The following is a 22,084-nucleotide window of genomic DNA, read 5'->3' as shown; positions in this document are numbered from 1 at the left end:
ACAACAATTGTGGCAAAATTTAGTTACAAAGTGGTGCAAGTTCCTCAATTATTGGTATAGAAACTCAAGACTGGGTAGTGAAAGCCACATACTAACCAGCTCAAACCTTTTCACACATGGAGTTTCTCAGGTAGACTGAAGGGGAACAAAATCTTGATTACCTGCTTTGTTCCAGGGTGAGCAAAGCCTTGAAGAACAGCTTATTCTATGATATTAGTGCATGAATTAGACTTATTTCATGCACTAATTAGATTTAAGTATGTTGGTGATATGAGGCTGGTTAACAAATCCAGAAAAATAGAACAGGACTTGGAGCAGCAATGGAAATGATGCACCAAGACAGATAGATCATTTTAAACAAATATTAGTTCTTTTTCTGAAGAAGCTGTTGTTTGAAGCACACATCATTATAACATATTGATTTTCCTCCCTCTCTAAGAAGCTTCCCTTACTGGGAAGATTTGCCATGGTATCAAAGGTTGTACAACAGGTGGCTTGTAGGTACTCCTCAGGAAATAATAGGCATGATCTCCCTGTTATTCACTGTTCAAATCTACCATTTATGTCAATCTCTACAGGCAGCTGACCAAGTTTCATCTGATTCACGCAGCACTATTTTTCTAGGAAAAAAGGTGTCTAATCTCACCATGACCACCTCCCCCATTCTCTTAGAAAGTCAATTATTACATTTTTTAAATGTATTGCATTATTTCGTGTATTTCTCTTATTTTTCATTGAAAATAGTATTACAGTGGTACCTCGGGTTACAGGCGCTTCAGGTTACAGACTCTGCTAACCCAGAAATATTACCTCAGGTTAAGAACTTTGCTTCAAGATGAGAACAGAAATTGCGCAGCGGCGGCACAGCAACAGCCCCATTAGCTAAAGTGGTGCTTCAGGTTAAGAACAGTTTCAGGTTAAGAACGGACCTCCGGCACGAATTAAGTATATAACCAGAGGTACCACTGTATATTTATTGAGAGTGAAATTCTGTTTAACTATTATTTACTGACATTTTGAAAGTTTCTTTTATTCTATACTACTATATTCTAATGGATAACTGAACTTTACTTTGTTTGATAGTGACCTTTTCTATTATCCCTAAATTGTATTGGATCAGATTTTTATAAGATGTGCGATCTTTCTTGTATATTTTGTTGTTCTTCCAGCATGTCAACCACCCTGTGTATAGCAATGTAAAAATATGGTATCTAAAAGTAAAATGAATATGAAATTATATCCTATTATTTGTATGAGCAACTGGTTGAGTGTGTGATCTAGCCAAGATCAGATGAAGCAGATTAAGGGGGGAGGGAATGCTTACTTTGGAACCTCAAACAACTCATGAGAAGGAAGTATATTGAAGAGTATGTCATGGAAATGGTAAGAGATGTGAGAAGTTATCCCACCAATGATGAGGCTCCTGGGCTGGTACCACTCTTGTGGAACAGGGAGGGGATCATTCATGTGGCACTTTCTGGTATCTGCTTTACATTGTTTGGGAAGCTGAAGCAGCAGCAACAACACATGTAGACCCACCATCTTCATAGCAAACTTCCTCTCTAGCATTCTCTTGCTCCAGCATCCAGCCTTACATCAATGCCTTACTTTGGGTGGTGCCTGACTCTGCCAATAAAGGAAAACAACACACTTATCTTTAGCGTCAGCAGAATTTGAGTGCATGCCTCAGCAGGCTAGTAGAGACAACCAATACAGAATCAATACTGAAGTCTGTTCTACAAAATGACAACACACATTGCAGCTCAAACTGGCAGAACCTTACCTGCATCTTGTCACTCATCAGTGACAGGAGACTTGCTTGTTTTCTATATCTACTTATGGAGACAGTGCTTTTACTAAATGTTGTTATTTTCTGAAACACCACTGGAGCTTTGGGCAGGTGAACTAATGACAGTAATTTGGACACCTGCAGGGGGAGATAGGTAACTTTTACTAAATGTTGTTCTTTTCTGAAACACCACTGGAGCTTTGGGCAGGTGAACTAATGACAGTAATTTGGATAGCTGCAGAGGGAGATAACTTCCCTCTGCAAAGTCACTGTGCCAGAAGCACTTCAGGTAGCAAACATATTTGTTCTCTACTTGAACCTGGCAACGAGAATGTTATGCTCCTCAAGGAGACAACAAATAGCTGATGCGTCCCAGACTTCCAGGAAGGGCAAATTCATACCGTAAAGTGAATCCAGACATTTCCATAATTGTGAAGAAGCTCAGAGCATCAGTGCTGAAATAATGACCGCTGTCCAATCCCAGTTTTTTGTCCCACACTAGATACAGCTCTTGCCATGTAGTTTGGAATTGTTTTTGTATTCTTGATGTTAAACAAACAACTGTTACTAGTTTATGAGAAAGCTGTAACAAGACTGTGGAGGCTTGAAAGCCCCCTTCCCCCCCCCCCATATATCCTTCTTATTGAATATTGTTCGTGATTCACCTGCACCAAGCTTGCAGGGAGGTTAGATTGTATCTGGTCTTCACTGAACATTCATTCTGATTAGTCTGTGTGGAAATTATACAATAATGAGCATTCATTCTGATTTGGAATGGATGAGAAATTTGACGCAGTTCTTATTTGAACACAAATATATGAAATCCACTCTTTCTGAAGCAATAGGAGAACCAAAACACAGGCTTCCCTTAAAGTTGATGGAATTATCCTCATTTTGATGCAGTTCTCCAACAAAAGCCCCTAAAATATACATATTAGCAGAAACGTTTCTAAAAATGAAAACAGTATTGAAAATAACCCACAGAAATTCAAAGGGATGGCTCAGTTGGTTAGAGTGCGGTGCTGATTGATAATGCTAAGGTTGCAGGTTCAATCCCCACATGAGACAGCTGCATATTCCTGTATTATATGGGGTGAGACTAAACGATCCTCTGTGTACCTTCCAACTCTTCAATTTTATTATTCTATGAATGCATTATATCATGGGAAATTGCTGGCCAAAATGTGTACATTATTCAAAACTGCACAAAAAAATGTATTTATTAGGAGAAATTTGCACTAAAATGCTGGTGAATCTGTGAAGATCTGAATTTAAGGTTGGGAAAAGATCATTCTGTTCCTAACTCTGATTTGCTTGCAGGGTGCATTTACATCTACCTGTTAAGAAAGAGTTCATCCCATACTTTTCAGTTCCCTCCCCGCATTACTTTCCTAATAGAAAACAGTCTGCATTTTGTGGCTTGGTTGCACTAGGGCAGCAGAACACTTTAATCCACCTGAAATGCAAAACCTGAAGTTCTGCTATGTGGTGGAATAAATCCCAGATAATACTGACAGTACCCTGTGCCCCCACCACAGTCTTGATAGAACCCCTGATATTCACAGTTGGAGGAAAGTCCTCGTTGTTTTAACACATGCAGAACAAATAGTATAAGTTGTATAAAACAGGGCTGCCATACATCCAAGAGACATAGCTGGAATTTGGCTCACATAAAGGTGTCCAGATGGAAATTGCTGAAATCCAGTTGTATGGCAACCCATGTTGATGTTGTGAGTGTAGATTTTGGTGAATTTCCTTTTTCCTTTCCTTTTATTTTTGAGAACTCAACAACTTTGGGCGACAATTTTGCCCCCCAAAAGAGCAAAGTGTCCAGATTTTCACTTTTTTGAAATATGGCAATTCTTTATAATACCACAAGAGAGTTTGAATTGTTACTACTGTAATGGAACTGATAAAAGATGAAGTGCTTATTCGTTTAATCACAAGTAGAAACAAATTTGAAAATACTATAAGTATCTCAATAAGTAGAATCATAGAATCATAGAGTTGGAATAGACCACAAGGGCCATCGAGTCCAACCCCCTGCCAAGCAGGAAACACCATCAGAGCACTCCTGACATATGGTTGTCAAGCCTCTGCTTAAAGACCTCCAAAGAAGGAGACTCCACCACACTCCTTGGCAGCAAATTCCACTGTCGAACAGCTCTTACTGTCAGGAAGTTCTTCCTAATGTTTAGGTGGAATCTTCTTTCTTGTAGTTTGGATCCATTGCTCCGTGTCCGCTTCTCTGGAGCAGCAGAAAACAACCTTTCTCCCTCCTCTATATGACATCCTTTTATATATTTGAACATGGCTATCATATCACCCCTTAACCTCCTCTTCTCCAGGCTAAACATGCCCAGCTCCCTTAGCCGTTCCTCATAAGGCATCGTTTCCAGGCCTTTGACCATTTTGGTTGCCCTCCTCTGGACACGTTCCAGTTTGTCAGTGTCCTTCTTGAACTGTGGTGCCCAGAACTGGACACAGTACTCCAGGTGAGGTCTGACCAGAGCAGAATACAGTGGCACTATTACTTCCCTTGATCTAGATGCTATACTCCTATTGATGCAGCCCAGAATTGCAGTAGACAGGCTGGGGAGAGATAATTGATTCTCAAAGAATCATTTCAGACATGTTTGCTCTGGGGTGATCATATTAGGATGCAGATGATCTCTATATCTATATACGTATTACATAACTAGCTCATATTTAGCTTGTACTTAGTATGGGCTCTGTGCAAGAAATTAGCAGGGAAGAGAAACTGAGCAAGGATTGTATAGGAATGTCGTTAAACTTTCATTGCTTTGCATCAAGAAACATATTTCTTATTCTCAGTAGTAGGGGAAGCAAATACACACTTTTCTGTGTTACATATAGATAGATGAGAGAGAGGTAGGTAGGTAGGTAGGTAGGTAGATAAAATAAACTTTATTTCTCTTTTTGAATGAGGAAAACAAGTACACATATGAACAAACACCATACTATTTCCACTATAGATAACTATACCTTAATATTATGGAGCCAGGATGCTTGCTATCCTGCAATTATGTGCTTTGAAATGTATAGCCCTGGCTCCACATAAGGCTTGTACACAGTTGGGGGCATTACATTTCTGAAAACCAGGAGGGGAGAGAATTCTTGTGCTTTGAATCCTGCTTGTGGATTTCCCACAAGCATCTGGTCAGTTATTTGAGAACAGGCTGTTGGATTAGATGACCATGGCCTGATCCAGCAGGATCTTCACGTGTTCTTACGTTCTTAAGGTCTTGAGTTGTTATTTGTTATGTTGAAAAATATCCTGTGGTCTTTGGGTGAAGGGCTATATAAATAAAATGAATAAAAATATTTGGGCACACCAAGTAATTTCTGTAACTGTTATCAGGTTTGAGGGTGATCATTATTTTGAGAATTCTTTTGTAAGCATCAGCCTTGGTCAGCTCAATTATGCCTTGATCAGACCACACCTGGACTACTGTGTCCAGCTTTGGGCACCACAGTTTCAGAAATATACTGACAAGCTGGGGAGGTGGGTGGCCATGATGATAAGGGTCTGGAAAACACCCTTTTAAGAAATGGTTGAGGGAGTCTGGTATGTTTATCCTGGTGAAAAGAAGATTAAGAGAAGAAAAGAGAAGGCCACGTCCTGTCAAACTCTAAAGCCATAAATCTGAAATCCAATTATATATACAGTGGTACCTCGAGTTACAAATGCCTCAGGTTACAAACGCTTCAGGTTACAAACTCCGCTAACCTGGAAGAGCTACTTCGAGTTGAGAACTTTACCCCAGGATGAGAACGGAAATCGTGTGCTGGCGGCGCAGCAGTGGCAAGAGGCCCCATTAGCGAAAGCACGCCTCTAGTTAAGAACAGTTTCAGGTTAAGAACGGATCTCCAGAATGAATTAAGTTTGTAACTAGAGGTAACACTGTGTGTGTGTGTGTGTGTGTGTGTGTGTGTGTACATACTTTGGAAAAATAGAGTGAATAAGGTATTAACCTCTGATGCTCTGAAAAAGCCGCTTTATATGCTGGGAGACTGAGACATTCCTGGCAACCTGACCTGAATGTTCATCTTTATCCCCCCACCCCACCCCCCAAAAAAACTCAGGGCATAAGGTCACAAAATCCTCTTTCTCTAATTAACTTTGAGACTGCTATAAATTATAGATCTCAGGTTCTCCAACCCCTTTTCTCCTAAAGCACCAACCCTGTCAAAATAATGGGGATGTGGGGAGAGACATATTCTTTAATTATTTCGCTTTCTTAGTTGCTCCCTGTTGTTCAGCTCAGGCCTCAGTACTATGATGTAGCATTTAGGAGAAAAAATGCAAACCAATAACCCAGCACTGGAGGCCAAGATGGAGAAAATCTCCACAGCCACCATGTCCTTTCCTCTTGAACTCAGGTAGGTTGGAACAAAAGACAACCATACACTGCAAAAGACCATCATGCTGAAGGTAATGAACTTGGCTTCATTAAAACTATCTGGTAACTTGCGAGCTAGGAATGCCACAGTGAAGCTGGCAATGGCCAAGAGTCCCATGTAACCCAAGACAGTATAAAACATGGCAACTGACCCTTCATTACATTGCAGAATGATCTCTTCTGTTACCGAGTGTATGTCTAAATCAGGGTATGGGGGAGAGGTTGCCAACCACACAGCACAAATACCTGCTTGAATAAGAGAGCAGGAAAGGACAATGGAGTTGGTCAGTCTTTTCGTCACCCATTTCTTCATCCTAGACCCAGGCTTTGTAGCTAGAAATGCCAGAGAAACAATGGTGGTCTTTGCCAACACACAAGAAACAGCCACTGAGAAGATGATTCCAAAAGTTGTTTGGCGAAGAAAGCAGGTCACTTTTCCAGGTTGTCCGAGGAATAACAACGAAGAGAGGAAGCAGAGCAGGAGGGAGACAAGGAGAGTGTAGGTGAGGTTCCTGTTGTTGGCTTTGACAATGGGGGTATCTTTGTGCTTAACAAAGATTCCTAACACCAAGGCTGTGATCAGGAAAAAGGAAACAGCAACTGAGGCTAAACTGATCCCTAATGGTTCGTCGTAAGAGAGAAAGCTTGTAGTTTTGGAGATGCATCCATTTTTCCCTTCATTTGGAAATTGTTCTTCTGCACATTTGAAACAGTCACCCATGTCTGAAAAATAGAAGAAATAACAGTTCAATGCAAGTGTCACAAACTGTTCCCCACTCCATATGCAAGTTGTAGTTCATGCTGATTTCTGCTTGCATGTGTCAAGTGTGTAGATATATGAATGTGAAAGTGAATGCTCTGAACATTCAGAGAAAGCTGCTATAAAAGGAAGGCCTCTCCAGGAATAGACAAGTCATCTTACATAACTCACATAACTCTCTTTTGATGGAAAAACTGGAGTACTATAGAAGCATACCTGTCTTGTTGGAAATCTTCCCTTCTGGGCATGGAACACAATCGTAACAGCAAAATTTTTCCCCTTCCTTCCTTTTCTTCTGATTGCCAGACTGGCAGTGCTCGTTACACAAAGAAATGGGGAGTACCTAGCCATAATAATGAATGGAGTTACAATGAGAGATTGATTGATATATTAAAAATTCACTTATTGATCTCCAAATAAAAAACCTTACTACTCACCCCAGTAGTATCGCATACAGAAAAAGAGCTGACCCACAAAGAAAACTTATCTCAATCACCCAGAATCTATTTCATATTAAAACAAGGTGCAGCATATATTATTAACTTCATTTCACCCATATTGAACTTGTAATATTATTTTTAGAATTGCAGTTTTGGGCTTTGCTGTTACAACTAGTGTTTTTATTTTATTTTTAGAGTTGTGCAACACTGACTTTATTTGGGAGTTTAGATAATGCTAGGCAGCAAAGGAAATGAGAAATTCAAAGGACCTCTGTGGTTACCTGGTTAAATCCTCTGTGCCACACAACCATACTCTCATTTATAGTGAATTCTTTCCCTTCGGAATCACTGGGGCCCACCCTTCCGATTTTCAATCTCTCGAATGACATGTTTGGAAAAGTGACCAGGTTCATGATGTCAAATCTGCCACCCACTTCCCTTTTGTCATTAAAGGACACCGTTTCTCCAGCTGAGTTGTTAAATGAAATTCCTTGAAGAAATGGATGGAGCTGTTTGGAAGAGAAGTAGAAATAAATAAAGTAAAAAGAGAGGGAAGGAATGGAAGATGAAATTGTATTGGATATTTCATGTGGCTTTACTAATATCATTTAGCTCAGGGATGAGGAACCTCAGGTGCAGAGTCCAAATGCAGCCCTCTCTATGGTCTTCAGCATTCTCCTAAGACTACACTCTCATGATCATCCCTCATTGGCCCTGCACTGTGACTTCATTAGAGATGTCAGAATTCCAACAACAACAAAAAGAAAACAGAAGCGGAAATTGTCCTCTTATTTATCCCCTTTCTGGAATGGAAATCAATTCAGTTAATATTAACTGGTATATGTTCTTGCTTTCAGCAAGTGATACACAATGGATAATATTCCCCCCCAAATTACATTCCATTTATTTTGCACTGACATGAATAGTGGGGGGAGGGGGGAATGTGCCATTCTTTTACTTAAATTCTAAACTAATGTGAATTGTATAAGTGATTTTCTAAATTACATCAAATAGCAGAGAATGAGAAAAATAACAGTATTTGTTGGAAACTAAACTGCAGCAGAATGGAAACAGCACTGAATGAAGACAGTTCAGGATGAAAACTTCTGCCTTATCCCATCATCAGCCTTCCTTAGGTGCTTTTTCTTGGCCAGAACATGTCTTGGAACTGGGATAATGCCTCTTGCTTGTCAGAATGGAGAGAGATTGTTTGCATATGCAAGAACACCTTTGACAGTTGCGTGGCCGGAACATTGTCTACTGCACAATAATAAGAATCGTATCCATTGCTCTGTACACATTTGCCTCAGAAACTTTTTATTGAAGTAAGAATATTTGTAGTGGAAACTCTACCTGCCAAGGCTGTATATGATGAAGGTGAACTGCACTCCCCAACATTGCTTTCTGGCTGGATCTAGATGAATAAATGGCATTCAAAGCATGAGCCACCGCATAAACACCATTATAGATACTGTAGCTATGGCCTGCCATATGTGTTTCAAAAATAGGTCTAATAAGATATTCAACCTTCTCCTCCCCAGTACACATTCCATCAAATGGCACTGACCCTCTCAGATTTGGGTATATACAGTCAAATGCTTGCTCCCAGAATTCTTTAAGGAAGCCATCTCCATCAGTCCAATAAGGTTTTACAACCTCAAGAAATTCCCTGAACTGTAAAATATCATTTGAGTGAACTGTAAAGGAAATGGCACCTTGGAACAGTTCAAAATCCCACCCCCTTTGATGTCCTGGAGATAGTAAATCCAATTGGGTTGTCATGATCCACACCTTTCTAAAAGATTTATTTTCTTTGTTTCCAGGATCTCTTAAAAAGATTACAGTTCTCAGCCATGCAATTGTCAAAGATTCTCCATAGATGATAAACACACTGACTTTTTTGTCACTGAAAGGTAAATATATACTTGAGGCTATATCGTTAATTTCATCCAAGTCATCCAAATAGGGTTGTTGTGGGATTCTTTTCGTGAAGGCCGAACAGATTCCATTTTGTGAAAGCATAAGTTCCAGGGTCTGCAAGAAATGCTCTCCACTGGTGTTATCAAAAGCAAAGAGACCAACCCACATCCAACCAAAATACTTAAGTAACTGGATGATCCCCACATATTGGTGGGTTTCATTAGGGACCATGCAGTAGAAGGAAGTGATCTGAGTGCTATGAATCTCCTGAGGGGAAAATGAGCCGTATGTGAGCTAAAAAGAAAAAGAAAAAAAGGACAGATATTGGACGGAACAATTCGGCAGACTCTTACAAAGAAACAACTACATGAAGGAATTTGTAGGATTTGGGGGGATATTTGGGCAAGGTGTTATGAAATTTATGGGAGGGTTTCTATTAGTTCTCTCTCTCCCTCTCTCTCATTTTGAAATAAATTCCTCACAGAATGATGAAATGAAACATGTCTGCTTCCCAGTGCAATAGTCCTACCTGTGGAATCTTGTATAATCCTATAATGTCTGCTATATGGAAGGAGGTATCAGAGCCAAGTCCACCAATGATGGCTATGAGGTTTTTCTGGGAACCACATTTGTAATTGGGGACAAATCTATGTGATTTGAAGAGAAGTTCCAGAGTAGTATGACAGGTCATCCTCGCATCATAGTAGCTATCATAGATGTGGAACCCGAAAGTGACATTGGGCAAGATCTCGGGGGTTTTATTGACCTCATTCACAGCAAATGCCAAGGCAAGAATGTGCTGGTAAAATTTTGTTACCATTCTATAAATAGAAACAATTTCTTATTATTATTTCAGGAAAGAGTTCTACAATGCATTAAATTGTTGAAGCGGTAACTTCTGTCTCTAACCGGTCCTACTATTTCTCTGCACAAAAGAATTAACGTACACCATTCTGACATCACAAATGACAACCTCCAAAACTGAGGGACAGGACATTAGCCCCCAATGTTGTTCTGTAACTGACATTCATGCAGTTGTTCTGGAATATCAAAGGTGAACTGCAACAAGAAACTGTGCAATTCCATTTCATTACATAGTTGAGTGCTTTCACTTGCAGACTGAATTTTGCGGACTGGAGAAAAATATAGAAAACACATATTCTAATGCCAGCCTGTGTTTTATCAACAAGTTCACTGTTGGTAACCTTATCATCAGCCTCTGTATTTTTCTGTTTCTCATATCCTTCTGCCCTCATGTTACCCTCATCATGTGTACATACACAGTACCTGCAACCAAAATAACACTTCATACATCTGATGAAGTTTATTATGTCATAATAAACATGTTAGTCTTTAAGGGTGCTACAAAACTCCTTGTGTTAAGTTCAATGCAGAATAGAGCCACTGAATAAATTTATCTAAGTGATGCCCATTATTTTCAATGGGCCAACTCTGTGTAGGGTTAAACTCCTTTATTGCTTTTGCTGCAACGGACTCATTTGGCTTCCTTCTGGAAATCCTGTTATTTCTAACCGGTGTTTCTGTGCTAATAAATACTTCCTCTTCAGCCCAAAGATAATTAATGAAGCACTGGAATAGCAGCATGTAAAATGAGATATACCCACATACCCACAGTTATTTCTTGCCACCACTCCATGTATAAATCAAGGTGCATTCTGCCCCATGAAACTTAAGCCAGCAATCCTATGGCAAGATCCGCAGGCATGAGCGATTTAGGATGCAGTAGGTGTTAGTGTCAGCCAGCTGATTCCCAGCTTTGTCCCAGCTCAGCTGAATACACATTTGAATAACTCTCTGGTTCTGGCTCAGCCAGCTGAGTAGAAGCCAGTATAAATCTCCAAAAGGGGGCATTCCAGAGGCTGGATGAAAAATGAGAGGCTTGTGCTGGATCCTAATATCATTTCTGACATAGAATACTATTTTTAAGTCTTGTTTTCCTTCTGTCAGGCTTAGACAGAGCAGCAGCCCAGCCACTGAATGGGGTTTGGATATAACATAACTTTATGCAGGCTTAATTTACATCATTTTGCTTTACACCAGCCTCTTGTGCATAGGATTGCTCCTTAAATAGTTGGAGCTCTATTCTGAATCCGGCCGAATTAAGTGTACATCCATTTTCAACTTGCTTTCCAGCTAGCCCACAAAAATTGGGACTTATATTAATTTAATTAGCGCTAACATAATTTTTTAAATTAAAAAAATCCCTGTGAATGCACTACAATGAATTTGCAGATGTGTACCTCCAGATACATTTGATCCAATTAAAGAAAATGTCGTCTTTCTCCCCAACCTGATGTTATACTCTAAAACAAAAGGAGTTCTTATTATGTGAGAATAAACCCCATATTTACTGTGGGGTTAATAATGCGCACAGTTCTCAGAAAGTGATAGGGTAGGATAAGCCTACATGAACTTTCTTTGAGCATGCCATCACTCATACAAAAAATTATTTGTCTTTGTTCTTGCAAAGTTCAGAATATGCATGGGGAGAGGGAATGGTTTCTTACTCTGGAACATCAAATAGCCTCCCAGAAGGATGTTCTGTGAAGGAAGCTTCACTGGCAGGGTAAGTGATCTGAGAAGCCATCCCACCAATGAGAAAGTCCCCTGGCTGGTACCACTCATGAGGAACAGGGAGGGGATTACTAATGGGGCACTTCATAGTATTGACTTTGCACACCTTGACAGATAGCAGAAAGAAGAACATCAGCAGCAGCATCCTAGCAGCAAAGCTCATCTCTAGACCCACTCTCTACCTTGCCCATTCATACCAGCTGGCTGACTTAAAACAGTATAAACAGTATGATGCTTGACTTTGCCAATACACCTCTTAAGAGAAATGTATCAGTCTTGCTTTTAGTGTCAACAAATGCATGCTATGAGTATTAATGGAAGTTGCCAGTGCTCTCAATTTTAAGTTTGGCAGATAACATAGAAAATGAGGACCGAAATGGAATTGACAGAGCCCTGTCAGCTTCTTGCCCATACTCCCAGCTGTCCATGGCAAATGGGTTTATTTATGTTCACTTTCGGACTTCTGCATTGATAGTTTTCTATTGCTTTCTAGAAAGCCTTTGGCGTTTGGGTTATGTGAACAAATTATAGTGATTTTGTCAATTCCAGTGGGGAATAATTAGTTCATCAGGTTTTTCCCCAACACAACCACCCTGTTTAGGGGGTTTTGCTCCCAGCTCCCACTCTTCTCTGCTGCTTGTGGTGAACTAAGTAGCAGATGGTTAACAGCTGTCCCTGTAGGGAACAAATGTCAACAAGGAAGTTTGGTTGAAACATGACTTATGAAGGTGTGGGACTTGATGTTAATGGGGGGAAACTGATTAAGTTTGAGACTGAAGAAACAACAGACAAAAAAACCAGACGAGTTTTAGACAACATTGCTTAGTTCATGTCCTATGCAACTACACTGAACATGGCTATAGACCACCAGCAATTTTCAGTAACAGATGGAAATGGGAAGGGATGAGTAAAGGGTTTATTGTTTTTCTGTTTTTGTTCTTACTTTTGTCATGTATTTTGTATTTTATTTTGTATTTTATGTTGAGATCTACAGATGAAGAGTGGTGTGCAAATTTAATAAATAAAACAAATCATCTGAAGGAGATATATTTGTATTTGAATGGGATTGCAACTGTGCTTGGGTTGGGGGTGAGAAGGAGTTTCCTTTTTATTACTATGTTTATTAAGAAAATGATAAACTTTAAAAAAGAAAAATTGGCTCTGCTTCAGTGGTGACAGATCTGGCTCATTTGCATGAGTCATTAGTAGTTTTTGCTTATATTATTATTATTATTATTATTATTATTATTATTATTATTATTAATACCCCGCCCATCTGGCTGGGTTTCCCCAGCCACTCTGGGCGGCTTCCAACAAAGATTAAAAATACAATAAAACATCAGTCATTAAAAACTTCCCTAAACAGGGCTGCCTTCAGATGTCTTCTAAACGTCAGATAGTTGTTTATCTCTTTGACATCTGATGGGAGGGCATTCCAAAGGGTGGGCACTACTACCGAAACGGCCCTCTGCCTGGTTCCCTGTAACTTGGCTTCTCGCAGTTAGGGAACCGCCAGAAGGCCCTCGGCACTGGATTTCACTGTCTGGGCAGAGCGACGGGGGTGGAGACGCTCCTTCAGGTACACTGGGCTGAGGCCATTTGGGGCTTTAAATGGTGCTCGGAAACGTACTGGGAGCCTTTGTAGATCTTTCAAGACTCGTGTTGTGTGGTCTTGGCGACTGCTACCAGTCTGGCTGCAACATTCTGGATTAGTTGTAGTTTCCGGGTCACCTTCAAAGGTAGCACCACGTAGAGTGCATTGCAGTAGTCCAAATGGGAGATAACTAGAGCGTGCACCACTCTGGTGAGACAGTCCGTGGGCAGGTAGAGTCTCAGCCTGTTTACCAGATGGAGCTGATAGACAGCTGTCCTGGACACAGAATTAACCTGCACCTCCATGGACAGCTGTGAGTCCAAAATTACTCCCAGGCTGCGCATCTGCTCCTTCAGGGGCACAGTTGCCCCATTTAGGACCAGAGAGTCCCCCACACCCACCCGCCCCTTGTCCCCCAAGAACAGTACTTCTGTCTTGTCAGGATTCAACCTCAATCCGTTAGCCACCATCCATCCTCCAACCGCCTCTTTTCAGTTGCCTGTTCTCCAGTTATTCTCTTTCCTAGATCCTCTTGTCCCTAAAATACTTAAAATTAAGGCCTATATTATGGGTGGATGGATCTTTTAATTTTGCTGGTCTCTGTTTCTCATTTTTACAATCTTAAAATCAGTTCACCACATTTCCCCAGCAATATGCAGATTTTTAAAAAAGGAAAAATCCTTATGAAAATTAACCAGCATTTTAGTGCAAATTTCTCCTAATACATAAATTTTGATATGCAGTTTTGACTAATGAACACATTTTTGCAAGCAGTATTCTGTAATATAATGCATTTTTGCATATTATTTTTACTAATATAAACATACTATGCACACTTATCTCTTATTACAGCATTTCTTCTTGCAACTAAAATATCTCTTTCTCCTTCCGCAGCTTATATGATGATCATTTCCCCAGTCATTGAATATCCCTGGCAAATTCAAAAGTTGTTTCTTTACCATAATTCAATTTCATTTGTATCAGTTGGATTGTTAACATAGATCTGAAGGATCTCAATTTGCCAAGTAATATTCATCATCAATCTTTATTACGGTTCAGAGACCCAGCAAATCATTACAAAGCAGTACACAATACACAATTCATACAGCCTACCTCCAGGTTAAACAAGCATTTTGTTCAGAATATAGGGATCATTTGTTCTTGCAACCACCAATAAAAACTTTGCCACTGCTAATGTTCTAGCATTTGTCCGGTCTTCCAATAGGAACCTGACATAGTGAGCCTCTGATTTTCCCTGGAAAGGTACCAGCAAGGTTCAGCCAGTTCAGCCCTGGCTTGCTCATATTTCTAATATTTCTTAGCTGCAGATTGTTCCAATTCTTTCTTCTTTTGTCAAATCTCAGTTTAATGTACTTTCTTCCCTATTTGAGTAAATAATTATGCTGTATGAAATAACATCCCATGAAAGTTTTAAAGGTTTATTTCTTCATTTTTATTCATGTGAATATATCATATTCTGGTTCTATTTGTTAATGTAACACATAAATACAAATAATTTAATAGACATATATTGAAAGCTGAGTCCCAGCCTGAGTAGGCCACAAACTCTGCTCACATAACATATACACAAAACAGGAATGTAATATTCTTTAATTCTATGATATCAGATGGAGTTGATTAAAAGCTGAGCTTTTTCCTTATTAGTTGCTTTCTGTTGTTCAAGTCAGGTCTCAGGACAATGATGAAGCATATAGGGGCAAAGATGCAGCCCAATAACCCAGCAGTGGAGGCCAAGATGGAGAAGATTTCCACAGCCACCATATATTTCCCCTTGGTGCTCAGGTAGGTTGGAACAAATGACAACCAAACACTGCAAAACACCAACATGCTGAAGGTGATAAACTTGGTTTCATTGAAACTGTCTGGCAACTTCCTTGCCAGGAAAGCCACAGTGAAGCTGATGATGGCCAGAAGCCCCATGTAGCTCAGAACAAGATAAAACATGGTGACAGACCCTTCATTACATTCCAATATGATCTGTGTAGGTACTGACTGCATGTCCAAATTGGGGAATGGGGGAGAAGTGGCTAGCCACACTACACAGATGCCTGCTTGAATCCAAGAGCAGAAAAGGACAATGCAGTTGGCCAATATTTTCCCCACCCACCTCCTCATGCTGGACCCTGGTTTGGTGGCCATGAAAGCTACAACCACAGTGATGGTTTTTGCCAATACACATGAAACTGCTACAGAGAAGATGATTCCAAAGGAAGTTTGTCGGAGGTAACAAGTCAACTTCTGAGGTCTTCCTATAAAAAGTAAAGATGAGAGGAAGCAGAGCAGAAGGGAGACCAGGAGAGTGTAGGTGATGTCCCGGTTGTTGGCTTTGACTATGGGAGTGTCTTTGTGCTTAATAAAAGTTCCTAACACCACGACTGTGATGAAGGAAAAAGAAATAGCAACCAAGGCTAAACTGATCCCTAGGGGTTCTTCATAAGACATAAAGACTGTCAGTTTGGGGATGCACTGATCTCTGTCCTTGCTTGCATACTGATCACCTGGGCATTTGGAACAGTCATCCATGTCTGTAACAATAAAGAGCAATCATCACAATGCTAATTTTGCACATGAAATGTGTAGTCCACTTATTTTTTTTAAAAAAAATTCCAAATGGTTTACATTAAATACATGCAGCAACCATTTCGCACCATTTCCATTCACCACCCCTGCACACGTTGGCAGAGTGTACATAAGCGTGCCCTGCCCCCTTCCACCCCACAGTCTGCTCCCGTTCTGCCCTTTCCGCCTGTACTATAACACAGTATTTATTTTTAAAATAAAGAACTAGTCAACAAAATAAAATAATACAAAAATTTCACTACTATTTGTCATATTATTTTATGATTTTGTACAGTGTGTGACATTGGCATAACACCTAATCAGTTACTGTGTATGTTACTACTATGGAAATTCCAATTTTCAGGTGACATAAGAGACTGTGGCAGGTATATGTAGAGATATCTCCTGTGCAACTAGGGGCGGGAGACATCTTTCAGCATGCAAACACTGTGCTTGGAACCATTTCTGCCTTGTCCCTACAGTAAGCAATTTCTTTTCGGAACCATTTTCCCCGTATCAACCAGCCTGAGCCCTGAGATCAGTGGGGAGGGCTGTGTGAGGTCAAACTGAGTAGTATGTGTGAGGTCCTTGCACAGGGCTTTGTTAGTGGTGGTACCCCAGTTTTGGTGCTCTCTCCCCTTGGAGGCACAGATAGGTACATCATCACACTGTTGAAGGCTATCATTTGTTTTATTTGATTGCAGCTGCCTTTTCATCTGGTCTTTGTGAGTTTCTGTTCATAGGTTTTTTTATGGAAACCTCTTTGAGAACATAAAATAAATGAAAAGAAGAATGAAAGAAAGTGAAATTAATAAATAAACAAATCCTCATTGGGTAAAATAGGTTAACAAGAGGGAGTAACTTGGACAGTACTGAGGTTTGTGGCCTACTCAAAATGGACTAAGCTGCCCTTACTCTCTGTGTAGAATCTGAACCTATGGTGCCACCAAAACTTGATTAATTCCCTCTCATAACCAAACATATTAACTGAAAGCATCCAGAAGACAAAGACATTGAGACCTACCCTTCTGGGTGGAAATCTTTCCTTCTGGACACAGGGCGCAACTGTAGCAGCAAAACTTCACTGCTTCCTTCTTTTTCTTCTGATAACCAGGACGGCAGGAGTCACTGCACACAGAGACAGGCATCACCTGCCCATAAAGGGGAATAAATGATTAGTAGAATGGGAGAAATTGACAATCTCTCTGTTTACTCCGTAAGCACATGATAAACGTGGAAGAATTCAGAACAGGGTACATGCAATATAAGCATGCCACAATGTGCCAAACAGTCCTGAGCATATACAGTGGTACCTCGGGTTACAGACACTTCAGGTTACAGACTCCACTAACCCAGAAATAGTACCTTGGGTTAAGAAGTTTACTTTAGGATGAGAACAGAAATTGTGCTCCGGCGTTGCAGTAGCAGTGGGAGGTCCCGTTAGCTAAAGTGGTACCTCAGGTTAAGAACAGTTTCAGGTTAAGAACGGACCTCCAGAATGAATTAGGTTTTTAACCTGAGGTACCACTATAATGCATTATTTTTGCAGTCTATTGTTTAGAACCACACTTCTGAGAATAGTGTAATAAGGTTCTCCTAACAACTCTCAGCACCCTTAACAAACTTCAGTTCTTAGGAATTTGAGGGGGGGGGGGCATTTTGATTAAAGTGGTCTAATTGTGGTCATAATGTATAACTGTGGCTTGGTTACCAAAGATTGATAACCTCCCAACTACAACAACAGCAAAGATGAATTCTTTCTCAGAAGAAGCTGTAAATTTAGACAACATTTTCCTAAGGGACGTTCCAGTACATATTGACATTCATTATCCATCTGATCTATGTTACGAACACCAATCCTTTGGGAGACAAGAATCATTTTGTATCTCCAACCAACATGGCAGAAGGCATAAACGGGAAGCTTATCAAGAATCCAAACCTGTTTAAAACTCCTGTGCCACACAATCATGTCTGTATCAATGATGAACTCTTTTCCTTCCTGAAACTTGGCATCCACCCTTCCAACTTTGACTCTCTGGAAGGATTTGTTTGGGAAAGTGACCATGTTCATTATGTCAAATCCACCTCTCCTCTCCCTGTTATCTTGAAAAAAGATTGCTTCTCCAACTGAGTTATTAAACAAAATGCCTTCAAGAAATGGGTGCAGCTAGTGGAAAAAAGAGCAAGGGTGGTTAGGAATGGGATCAAAACCTATTGGAGTAAATATACTTTAAAAATTTGTTGACAACATTGCTTATGTAGTTTCATCCTACAAAAAATCTGCCTAAAAATGTAGTTTATATTTAAGGCAAGAGAACCAGTATGCCATGGTTGTTATAGTTTAATTTGAATAATAGTAATTATTATTATTATTATTATTATTATTATTATTATTATTATTATTATTATTGAATAAAGTTGGAAGATGCATTATTTTTTATATTCTCTTTATGTAAATGAGATTATTTCATTATGAATACACTACCTTCCAGGGCTGGAGATCTTGAAGACTTTTGCCACTCATTATTGGACTGTGTTTGTATCTAGAGGACCCTATGGCATGCAAAGCATGTGCCACAGCATAGACGGCATTATAGATACTGTAGCTGTGGCCAGTCATATACATTTCAAATATAGATGCAGGAAGATTCTCCAACCTCTCCTCTCCAGTACAAGTTCCATCAACCTCTATCAGATTCTGGGGGTCTGGAAATGAACAGTCAAATGCTTGCTCCCAGAAGTCCTTGAGAAAGCCATCTTCTTGATTCCAGCCAGGTTTTGCGATCTGAAGAAATTCCTTGAATCCTTGAATCTCGTCAGAGTGAATTGTAAAGGACAGGGCACCTTCAAACAATTGAAAATCCCATCCATTCTGAAGGCCTGTTAATGTAAAATCCAGCTGGGCTGTCATAACCCACACCTTTCCAAGTGATGTTCTTTCATTGTAGCTAGGAACTCCTATGAGCACATATGTATTCACCCATAGAATGGTCGTAGAATCTCCATAGATGACAAAGGTAGTGGCTTTGCTCTCTGAGAAAGCTAGATAAATAAGAGAGGCTAATATGTTAACTGCATTGAGATTCAGTGCATTGTTTTGTTTTGGAATCATTTGTGTGAAGGCTGAACAGATTCCATTCTGAAAAAGCAATGGCTCCAGGACCTGTGTGAAATGTTCTCCACTGTCATTGTCCACAGCAAAGAGCCCAATCCAGGTCCAACCAAAATGCTTCAGCAAGCTAATGATCCCAATGTACTGGTTCGCTTCACTTGGGACCATGTGGTAAAAGGAAGGCAACTGTGTTGTATGACTCTGCTCTGAGGTGAATGAACCGTATGTGAGCTGAAGGGAAAAACAGAAATATTTTAAGAGGAGCATCTGAGCCTGTCACCCTGTGCAAAACAGGAATATTTATCAGAGCTGTGGAAAAACTCCTTCACAATTTTGGGAGCAGGCCAAAATTGTATTAAAGGTCTCTGAAATGTAGACTTGGGAAATGTGACATTTAGTAACTGGTAAAGGAGGTGTTCTGAAGACTAGCACCTCTCATTTAAAATGAAGTCATAGTTCATTTTAAAATGAAGTCACAGTTCATTTCCATTTCTTTCTTTTTCTTTCTTTTTTTTAAGGATATTGCAGCTGCTACACACTTGGGAAATGGCACCACTAAGCTTCAGGGGAACTTAAGCATTAGGGAAGATTTTGATTTTCTCTCATCCATTCCTTTGCTTATTCTGACCCTCAAAATTACTCTCAGCATTCCAGGAGAAGAATGAACTTAGTGACTACCCCCCCTTCATCCATGGATAAATCCTACCTGTGGATACTTGTATAGGCTTAAGAGTTCTGCCATATGGAAGGAGACATCAGAACCAAGTCCCCCAATGACAGCTATGAGGTTTTTCTGGGTGTTGCATTTGTAACTGGGGACAAATCTTCTGAATTTGAAGAGCAGACCCATAGTGGTCCGATAAGTCATCCTTGTGTCGTAGTAGCTGTCATAGATGTGGAACCCAAGGGTGACATTGGGCAAGATGCTGGGATTCTCGTTGATCTCATTTACGGCAAACACCAAGGCCAGGATGTGCTGGTAGAATTTTAGCACCACACTGCAGAGAGAGATTGAGTGCTCTTTCAGCAAAGAAGCACTTAAGGCAGCCAAACTCTTTAGAACAATTCTGCTCCATCCTGTCTATAACCAAATTGCTTGCCTCTGGGACATCAGTCATGGTGATTATGATGATACCGCATAGCTACTGAAAGTACCCTGTTACTGCTGTTCCTGAGATAGTAAAACTCTTCCTTTACAGACAAAATAACATATGTAAAGCATCATAACACTGACAAAGGTTTTCCTGCCTTGAACCAACAGTGAGTCCTAAGCTTTCCAGTCCAGGAGTTTCCTTCAGAAATTTAATCCTGGGGACATTTTTTCAACCAGAACTCAGTTCCAGCACCTCTTAGGTAGGTGTTCAATGTGAGTTCTGGCACCTCTTTTACTAGGAAAAATAGCACTGGATATAGTTCTGAAGAAGCCGTTGTTTGAAGCACACATCATTGTAATACATTGCTTTTCCTCTCTCTCTCTAAGGAGCCTAAAAAGAAGAAATACATACATACATGACCATGTACCCAAAGCTGATCTTTTTATTGCAGTATTTTGTGCATTTCTTTTTTAAAAAAATTGATAACAGGTTTTGTAATGATTTATTGTATTTATTGAGAGTGGATTTCTATGAAACTATTATTTACTGATATTTGGAAAGTTTGTTTTATTATGTACTATCATATTCCGTATGGATCGTTGAATATTACTTTATTTGATATAACTTTACTTTAAAGTGATCTTTTCTATCACTAATTTGTTTTGGATCAGATTGTTATGAGGTGTGCGACTTTCCTTCTATATTTTGTTTTTTCCCAGCTTGTACCATAGGAAGATGGTATATAAAAGTAAAAGCAAAATCAGATCAAATCCTATCACTTGTATGAGCAACAAGCTCCGATGAAGCAGATTAAGGGGGGAGGTGAATTCTTACTTTGGAACCTCGAACAGCTCATGATTAGGAAGTATATTGAAGAGTAGTTCATGGAAATGGTAAGAGATGTGAGAAGTTATCCCACCAATGATGAGGCTCCCGGGCTGGTACCACTCATGTGGAACAGGGAGGGGATCATTCATGTGGCACTTTCTTGTATCTGCTTTACATTGTTTGAGAGGCTGAAGCAGCAGCAACAACACATGTAGACCCACCATCTTTACAGCAAACACCCTCTCTAGCATTCTCTTGCTCCAGCATCCAGCCTTACATTAATGCCTTACTTTGGGTGGTGCCTGACTCTGCCAATAAAGGAAAACAACACACTTATCTTTAGCATCAGCAGAATTCGAGTGCCTGCCTCAGCAGGCTAGTAGAGACAACCAATACAGACTCTGAAGTTTGCTCTACAAAATGGCACCACACATCGCAGCTCAAACTGGCAGAACCTTACCTGCATCTTGTCACTCATCAGTGACAGGAGGCTTGCTATCTGAAGAAGTGTGCATGCACATGAAAGCTCATACCAAGAACTAACTTAGTTGGTCTTTAAGGTGCTACTGGAAGGAATTTTTTTTGTTTTGAGGAGGCTTGCTTGTTTTCTATATCTACTTATAGAGCTAGTGCTTTTACTAAATGTTGTCATTTTCTGAAACACCACTAGGGTTTTGGGCAGGAGAACAAATGACAGTAATTTGGATAGCTGCAGGGGGAGATAACTTAGCAAAGTCACTGTGCCAGAATCCTTTTAGATAGAAAACATGTTTGTCTCTACTTGAATCTGGCCACAAGATTGTTATGCTCCTCAAAGAGACTACAAGTAGGTGACAGGTCCCAGATTTCCAAGGCGAGCAAACGCCAACAGGAAAATAATACCCTAAAGTGAAGCCATTGGCTTGACAGGGGGATAGGATGAAGTGCTATGTTCGATCATTTATTGAA

The 22,084-nt window shown here is 40.0% G+C and overlaps 2 protein-coding genes across 2 annotated transcripts; both read right to left on the bottom strand.

Moving 5' to 3' along the window:
• Positions 1–6,034: 6,034 nt before the first annotated feature.
• Positions 6,035–12,073, bottom strand: LOC114583603 (vomeronasal type-2 receptor 26-like). Its single transcript, XM_028704895.2, has 5 exons — positions 11,862–12,073; positions 9,863–10,154; positions 7,695–7,922; positions 7,190–7,316; positions 6,035–6,936 (listed from the first exon to the last, which is right to left on the bottom strand). Exons 1-5 carry the CDS (start codon positions 12,071–12,073, stop codon positions 6,035–6,037), a joined length of 1,761 nt encoding a protein of 586 aa, XP_028560728.2.
• A 3,087-nt stretch (positions 12,074–15,160) lies between these two features.
• Positions 15,161–19,382, bottom strand: LOC114608009 (vomeronasal type-2 receptor 26-like). The gene is made up of 4 exons (XM_028751758.2): positions 18,588–19,382; positions 18,042–18,269; positions 17,127–17,253; positions 15,161–16,068 (listed from the first exon to the last, which is right to left on the bottom strand). The coding sequence occupies exons 1-4, from the start codon at positions 19,380–19,382 to the stop codon at positions 15,161–15,163; spliced, it is 2,058 nt and encodes a 685-aa protein (XP_028607591.2).
• Positions 19,383–22,084: the final 2,702 nt, after the last annotated feature.

The sequence above is a fragment of the Podarcis muralis genome, chromosome 13, assembly GCF_964188315.1.
Source record: "Podarcis muralis chromosome 13, rPodMur119.hap1.1, whole genome shotgun sequence".
NCBI lineage: Eukaryota > Metazoa > Chordata > Lepidosauria > Squamata > Lacertidae > Podarcis > Podarcis muralis.
The sequence above is the reverse complement of the archived record's forward strand: the minus strand, read 5'-3'. Positions and strand labels throughout refer to the sequence as shown.

Excerpts from the sequence above, each read along its gene's own strand:
- LOC114608009 (XM_028751758.2), bottom strand. The coding sequence starts at position 19,382 with ATGGTCCCAAGTGAAGCGAACCAGTACATTGGGATCATTAGCTTGCTG. Across the intron at positions 17,254-18,041 it reads GGCACAGGAGTTTTAAACAG|GTGATGCCTGTCTCTGTGTG; the intron begins GTTTGGATTCTT and ends CTTTATGGGCAG. Across the intron at positions 16,069-17,126 it reads AAAGATTTCCACCCAGAAGG|ACATGGATGACTGTTCCAAA; the intron begins GTAGGTCTCAAT and ends TTATTGTTACAG.
- LOC114583603 (XM_028704895.2), bottom strand. The coding sequence starts at position 12,073 with ATGCTGCTGCTGATGTTCTTCTTTCTGCTATCTGTCAAGGTGTGCAAA. Across the intron at positions 10,155-11,861 it reads AGGCTATTTGATGTTCCAGA|AATGGTAACAAAATTTTACC; the intron begins GTAAGAAACCAT and ends TTCTATTTATAG. Across the intron at positions 7,317-7,694 it reads GGCACAGAGGATTTAACCAG|GTACTCCCCATTTCTTTGTG; the intron begins GTAACCACAGAG and ends TATTATGGCTAG.